Source organism: Vigna radiata, unplaced genomic scaffold (assembly GCF_000741045.1).
Source record: "Vigna radiata var. radiata cultivar VC1973A unplaced genomic scaffold, Vradiata_ver6 scaffold_228, whole genome shotgun sequence".
Taxonomy (NCBI): domain Eukaryota; kingdom Viridiplantae; phylum Streptophyta; class Magnoliopsida; order Fabales; family Fabaceae; genus Vigna; species Vigna radiata.
This window is the reverse complement of record NW_014543255.1, coordinates 112154-119231: the sequence shown is the minus strand read 5'-3', so window position 1 is coordinate 119231 and position 7078 is coordinate 112154. Positions and strand designations below refer to the sequence as shown.

The following is a 7078-nucleotide window of genomic DNA, read 5'->3' as shown; positions in this document are numbered from 1 at the left end:
TATTTTTTAAACTATAAGTATTTTTAACTAACTAAGATATTTGCTAAAAGTGCTACTCTCAAATGTATAAGAATTTTGACAACTTTCTACATCATAGTTATTAAAAAAACCATCACTATATTAATGTCACTCCACTTTATGTATTAAATACTTTAGGATGATTAGCTGTTATAGGAAAATTGAAAAGTTATATGAAAGTGTATAAATATGATGTAATCAGAGACTAAAAGTAGATTTGCAAAACATTTATTGTTCGGTAGATTTTATGAAGTGACTTGTATATATAAAAAGAGCAACAATGTCACTTGTAGTTTTAAAATTAAATTATATAAATAGCCAATATTTTGTGGGAAATTAATGTTATATGTTATAATAATGAATTTTATAATTAAATACTAATCATGTAAATTCTAACAATAAGAAAGTAATAAAACTTTATTATCCTAATACATTTTTTTAACTATACATAATATATAACAATATTACTGTTGAGTTATGTGCTTGAAATACTAAATAGTTTAAGATAAATAAAAAAATTTCTTGATATCATTTATATAATAAGAAATTTTAATCCAACATCAGAAACAATTATTTTTTAAAAAGAATTATATTAATTAATTTTGTTTTTATAAAAGAATGTCTCTTCCTCATTTTTTGGAGGTCCCATACACCATTAATATTAAAACTGTAGGATGAAAAACCTTAAATATATCACCCCAGTTGAAAAAGTATACATAAATGAAGGAAACTGAAACACCAAGATCACTTTACATTAGACTGATCATGATTACAGTGATGTAAATGGCTGCAATTTAAACAAGTTTCATTACTGCAAACCAAAATAAATAATTAATAACCTTAATAGAAGATTAATTTTGTTGTTTAGTTGAATCATTTATATTTTTCTGAGAACCAGAACAAAAGAGATTGGTCTGATATCTTCCTTAGCCATTTCTTCATCTACCAATCTTCCATAATTTTCAAACAAACTGTCCAAGATCCTCTCTCCAAAGTGGTGTGAGATCATTGATTCTTGAATGGCCCTTACTGCTACAGCAACCTGTGTTCCATAGCTCTCACTGCCATCTTCACCTTTGTCCATCTCAAACATCTCTAGTCTCTCCAATTTCAATGACCCTTCTTTCTTTACCTCTTCTTCTATCTCTTCCTTTGATGGTGCATAGAAATGTACATCATATGAATCAAACACATCTTGCTCTATTTCTCCCTGAAAATAAAAAACCAAAAATGAAGTAAAAGGTGACAAAAGAACTCATTCATTAATTCATAGTTATCCATATATACCTTTTTTTGAGTACCTGGTCAGAATTTGAACCAGAAAAGAGAAAGAGTAAAGTGCATTCATTGTTATCCATACAGTTCTATTTTAACAAAAAAGCAAAGTCCTTCATTGTATACACCTCATAAAACATATCCTAGGTATGTGTGGAATGTTAATGATATTACATAATTTGATTCTTAAAATCACTTCCAAAAGTATATCATATGGGTCAAAAGTATTTATGTTTGTTTACTAAATTATCTTACCGAGTAGTTCATGTACAATTTTACCATGCTGGAATAATTTGTATGAAAATCAAAATAACACAAGTTAATATATTCCATGAACTTTTAATCACACCTTTTTTTCTTTATGACAAAAGAGCTGATGATAAAACTGGCAACTTGATAATGCAGGTTAGCCAATAAAATTCCAACCAAAATCGTTTCATTGACTCTAATGTCAAGCCAGCTAATCTTGATTAGCTGATGTTAACCTCTAACAACCAAATATAGCAATCGGTAAATCATTGACAGATGATGTCAGTTAAGCTGCTAAAATTAAGAAAGGGTGAGATGAATCAGTTTGCAGCTAAAGAGACTGTAGTTTTTTGCTTCAGTAATTAAGAGGGAAGTTACAAGTTTTCAACTTTATTTTGTCCTTGTATGTTGAATTCCAATTTGTCAGCTATAACAGCAACAATAATAATGATAATGATATAATGATGATGCTTTGTGTCTCCTCTATAAACGTACCTGTGAGACTAGAGTAGCAAATGAACGGGAAAGAATCTCCCAAAAGAAAGAGTTGCCTCTGTCAACATGTTCTGGGCCCCTTCTTCCCAGAAATATCAGAACCATTCTCCCACCAACTACCAGTTCTTCGGACCTTGACCGAAGGAACAAGGAAAAATCTTCTTGGAATTGAAGAGAGTATGCTTGAGACACCACAGAAGGGCTTGATTCACATATGTAAACACAACCTTTGTTCAATGGTGTTTTGTGCTCATCATAGAGTGCTGGAGGAACCTGCATGACACAAACCAGATACAAGAATGAAACATGGACATCCAAACAGTATAACTGTCTCTTTCTTGTTATCAATCACATCATATCACTTATTACCTTATCATAAAAACACTTGTGTGAAGAAAACAACAGTATGGTTGTAAATATGGGTAAATAAAACAGTATAAGATGATGAGCATGTGGAGGAAGGGGAAGGTGTATGGTACCCTTGAAAGCCAGTGTAGACTGTAGGAGGAATGGACAAAGTGCAAGTAACTGTTTGGGAATAATCTTCCATAGAATGAGCCAGGGTAGCCTCCCATGAAAATGGAAGGAAGGCCATTTTTCCTGTCTTGCCTAAGCAACTTGTGGAACTCTGGCAGGGCCTTGAAAATTGAATTGAAGTCATTTGTTGGGAGATCATTGAAGTAGACCCTGAACTCAGTGGAGTGGTGCATGATCTTGTGGCTTATGCCTTGGATGGTCTGAAAGATATCTTTGATGATTGAAAGGGTGTTTGGTCCAGAGGAACAACCCAAATCAGCAATGCCTATGCTCTTGGGAGTTGTTGCAAGGTAAAGCTCCTCAACTGTTTGTATGATTATGTGCTTCACCTTATCAGATGCCTTCTTCTGCAAGAACAAGATTAAAGCAGGTGAGTTTAATCAGAGAATTCAATTGTAGCAGGAACAAGAAAATAATGGATATAGATAAGAGAAGGAAAGAAAGAAAGAACCTGCAGTGAGGAATTCTTGGCATAGCTAGTTTTGCCAACTCCTCCAGTCATGTGGAAGGCTTTCTCTACATCCATTTTTTTTGTTTCAGTTGGATGAAGCCTTTCTAGCTTGTTAGTGAAGTTGTGGCCAATGGCCATCTTTTAAAGGGAGATTTCAATGATGTGGCCAATTGCTTTTCTTTTTTTTTTCTTTAGCCCTGCTCTTCCAAAATATATGGCACATTACTAATTAATCATGGGATTTGAGAAATAATGAAGCTTTAGAGTGGCACATTAGGCACAAAACTGACATGAGACAGGTGAACATAATTGTTGCTGCTGATGATGCTTGTTGAGAAACAAGTGTAACCAAGCAATGTGGTTAAGTTAAGTTAAATGATTAAATTTGAAAGTCTAAAATGTTGTGTATGGAAGAGTACTCAGAGAGCAGGAGTTGATGTGTTTCCTAACTTAAAGGGCTTAACGTATGGGGTGGTTTTTCCTTTTTCTTTGTTGACACTAATGATTCAATCTGTCAAAAAGTTTGATGTTAGGCATCATTCAAGTGAAACTCCTATAGTGGATATTCACTATTTTGTTCCCGCAAAAGTTTGATCATTTGGTTAGAAGGGCCTGTGATTGAGTAGGAGTTGGACCAACTTGTGATGGTGCTACTCACTGCCACTTTGTCTGGATCAACAACTTTCAGTCCATCAAATCAGTATAGCTTTAGATGGGTAATTAGATATTATATTTTACAGCACACAATTCATTAAAAAAATAACGTATCTAAATTTTTTACATTCATTTGACACTATCCTTACTTACTTTTTTTTCTCCTTTTTCTTGAAAAATTACACAATTTTTACTTTTTAAACCATTTTACTCTTATATTCTGTGTCAAATGAATGTAAAAGTGTGTCATAATTTCTTAAATTCAAAACAATTTCCATCTTTTAGTTCAACCACTCACCTCAGTTTCAGTGTTAGATACAAAATTGTCTCATTCTATTCAAATTTTTGGAATCAAATGTAAGAAAAATATCAGAAACTCATTGTTTCAATTTGATTCATATTTCACTCTTGTTAAATTTCACTGGTAAATTATAAGATTAAGTCTAACTTAGTCTTATAAAATTGGATTAGATTGTAAAATGAAGTTTATACTCGTTGATCTTTTTAAATGATAATGGATGTGAGATTTTCAACATAAAAGAATGAAAAAAGAAAAGTAGTTTGAATTAGTGGAAAGGAGGCATGAATAGATGACAAGTGTGGGAAAATGTGGTGCTTAGTGGATGGTATGCTCTGGCATGAACATGAACATTCATGCATTCATTCATCCATGCCTGCATGCAGTGGGATGTACTAAGTGTGAAAAGCTATGAGTATGGTGAAGCAGAAGAAGGAAAATTTAGCAGAAAAAGGTGTCTAAGCGTGATTGTGTTGAAAGGAGGGCCCATAATTATTATTAACACTAGCTTTGGTTTGGCCGACTTTGAACTCCCTCAATAATTAGTTAAGAGAATATGTTTTCTCCTCTCTCTTTTTCTTCATACCCTTCTATCAAAATTAGTAAATGCCTCATTTGAATCATGTCAAATAATAACTAACAATTGGATTTTGTTACTAAAACCCCCATCAAATTGGACAAACTAAGTCAACGTTTAAACAACAATTGCTTGGTTTTCATCATGGACCAAGTTTTTCTTTTCTAATCATAAGGTTTTTGGTTTTTTCTAGTGTTTCATTTTCAAAATCCAAAATCAAAATCATTAATTAAACTAAAATAATTTTTATATATACACAAAATATCTTTTTTTTTTTATTAGGATTGTTCAAAAAGTGTGAACTAAACCACCCATTTTGTATTCAATTGAATAAAATTGTGTAAAAAATCTAAAATGTTCCTAGATACAATTGTTTTAAAATAGATTGAAATATAACTTTTTATTCAATTTATTAATTTTAATATTTTTTTTGAAACAGTAACATTTATTTTAAAACAAAAAATAATTTAAAAATATACTTATTAAAACTTATCATCGTTATTATCATTATTTTTTGACACTAGTAACAATTAAGATAATACACTCTGTTTTTAGAAGATCATGTTCTTGATATTGTTATTGATAGTAAGAATTCAATTAATACACCTTCTACCTTTAGAAGGATCATGTTCTCAATATTGTTATTTTTAAGAAATAAACTTTAAACTTAATTCAACTCTATAAATTTGGTTTAAAGTCAACTTTTTATGGTATCAGAGTTATGTTAGAGTATATCCTAGTGATATTTCTTGTTTGTTGGGCATGTTGTTTCACCCGTTATCGGACCATCCATTAATGTCTAATTTCACGCTCGATATGTATATACCACGACATGAGGGGTGTGTTGAAAGTTCCACATTGACTTGAGACAAGACCAATTTATAGTATATAAGTGAGTGCAAAATTAAATAACATGCATAGTTTTCACTATATTCGATAGTTATCATAAATATATCAAAATGTGATTTAAACAAATGAATTAATTCGACTACAACTCACAGGTTCTAGTCAATGGTATAAAATAAATTCTGGAGATTAAATGATTTCAAGTTAATTGGAAGTGGATTAACCCATAACTTATTAATGATAATCATTAGTCTTTTACCCACCAAAAACATGTTGGGAATCCAAGTGTGAGTCTAAGTCCGACGAAAGATAGAAATGAGAAAATATAGCACTATATAAAGATGAAAGACTCATTAACCCATTGCCTTAAGGTTTTGAGTAGAGAGTGGTGTCAATCCTTTATATGGTTAGGCTCATATCTCATTGGTGCTTGTCTCTCCCTCGTGAACTCCTTCCTCAATAGATCCAACAGTGGTATCCGAGCCGACAACGGTTGGAAATGGCTACTCGTTGTTGTGGTTGGTTGGGAATGCTTCGCTGGAGGGGGGGGGTGTGCACATTGTTGGGAATCCAATTGCCTTAAGGTTTTGGGTAGAGAGTGGTGTCAATCCTTGTATGGTTGGTCTCAGATCTCATGGAAGTTACTCCCTTCACCACCACAAACCGCTTCCTGCACCTCCCAATTCCTATTTTACCCTTCAGTAATATTTAAACGGATATAAATATGCATTGAATTCTTAAACGGATGTCAACATTTGTGCACGGATATCAACATCCGATGAAGGACAAACGAATGTCGACATTAGTTTAGTTGCACCGAGAACCCTCGACATCCGTCACAGGAGCGATTGAGTTTTGGGTTTGCTCTGGTTTCTTCTTGCAGGTCTCGCAAATCGCAACAACGACATTGGGTTTCTAGGGTTCTTCTATGGGTTTGATTTGGGGTTTTTGGGCTGGTTTTTCTGAGTGCAGGGTTGAAGATGAAGCTGCGAGGGAGGAGATGATGGAGAAGAAGACGCTCGTGCAGCGGAGTGATTTAGGTTGGTGAAGGTTTCGCAATGGAGGTTTCTGGTGAAGAAGATGATTTCGCCGCTGTAGATGGTGCGACGGCGACACAAAGTGGTTCTCGTGGTGCAACCTGGTGCAAGTAGCTCATGGAAAGGCGCTGATGTGTTAATGGCAGAGGCGTTGAGGACTAGTGGTGAGGATGGTGGCGACGCTAGGGTTTGGTGGCATCAATGGAGGATTCGCGATGATGGTTGAAGATGACGACGATTTGCGATTCTGATGGTGGTGGCCATGGAGGCTCGCTTCTGACGATGAGGTTGATGGTGGTGGAGATAGGGTTTGGCAGTGACAAGGTTGATGGCAGCAGTGGCAAGGTTGATGGTGATGGAATTAGGGTTTCTGTGTAATAGGGAAAGTTGTCCTGACAGGTGAGGAGGTGTATGAAAATTTAAGATTTAAAACAAAATTAAATTAAATTAACATAGGGTATATTTGGAATACAAAAAATAATATGGAGGTGCAGGGAGCTCTTGAGAGTGGTGGAGGAAGTATTACCCAGATCTCATTGGTATTGAGTCTCTCCAGTGAACCTCCTCCTCGATAAACCCAACAAAACAAAGTACTAAGTGAGTCAATCCACTAACTTAAATTCTGACTAAAAAAAAATGCA

The 7078-nt window shown here is 34.0% G+C and overlaps 1 protein-coding gene across 1 annotated transcript; it reads right to left on the bottom strand.

The window, feature by feature from the left end:
* Window positions 1-709: 709 nt before the first annotated feature.
* On the bottom strand, window positions 710-3470 carry LOC106753405 (salicylate carboxymethyltransferase). Its single transcript, XM_014635206.2, has 4 exons — window positions 3026-3470; window positions 2517-2921; window positions 2038-2310; window positions 710-1228 (listed from the first exon to the last, which is right to left on the bottom strand). Exons 1-4 carry the CDS (start codon window positions 3161-3163, stop codon window positions 896-898), a joined length of 1149 nt encoding a protein of 382 aa, XP_014490692.2. The 5' UTR covers window positions 3164-3470; the 3' UTR covers window positions 710-895.
* Between the last annotated feature and the right edge of the window lie 3608 nt (window positions 3471-7078).

Bases quoted from the DNA above. Each gene is read 5' to 3' on its own strand.
- LOC106753405 (XM_014635206.2), bottom strand. From the start codon at position 3,163: ATGGCCATTGGCCACAACTTCACTAACAAGCTAGAAAGGCTTCATCCA. The intron at 2,922-3,025 runs GTTCTTTCTTTC...TTGTTCTTGCAG, and splicing joins CCAAGAATTCCTCACTGCAG to AAGAAGGCATCTGATAAGGT. The intron at 1,229-2,037 runs GTACGTTTATAG...TTTTATTTTCAG, and splicing joins TTGCTACTCTAGTCTCACAG to GGAGAAATAGAGCAAGATGT.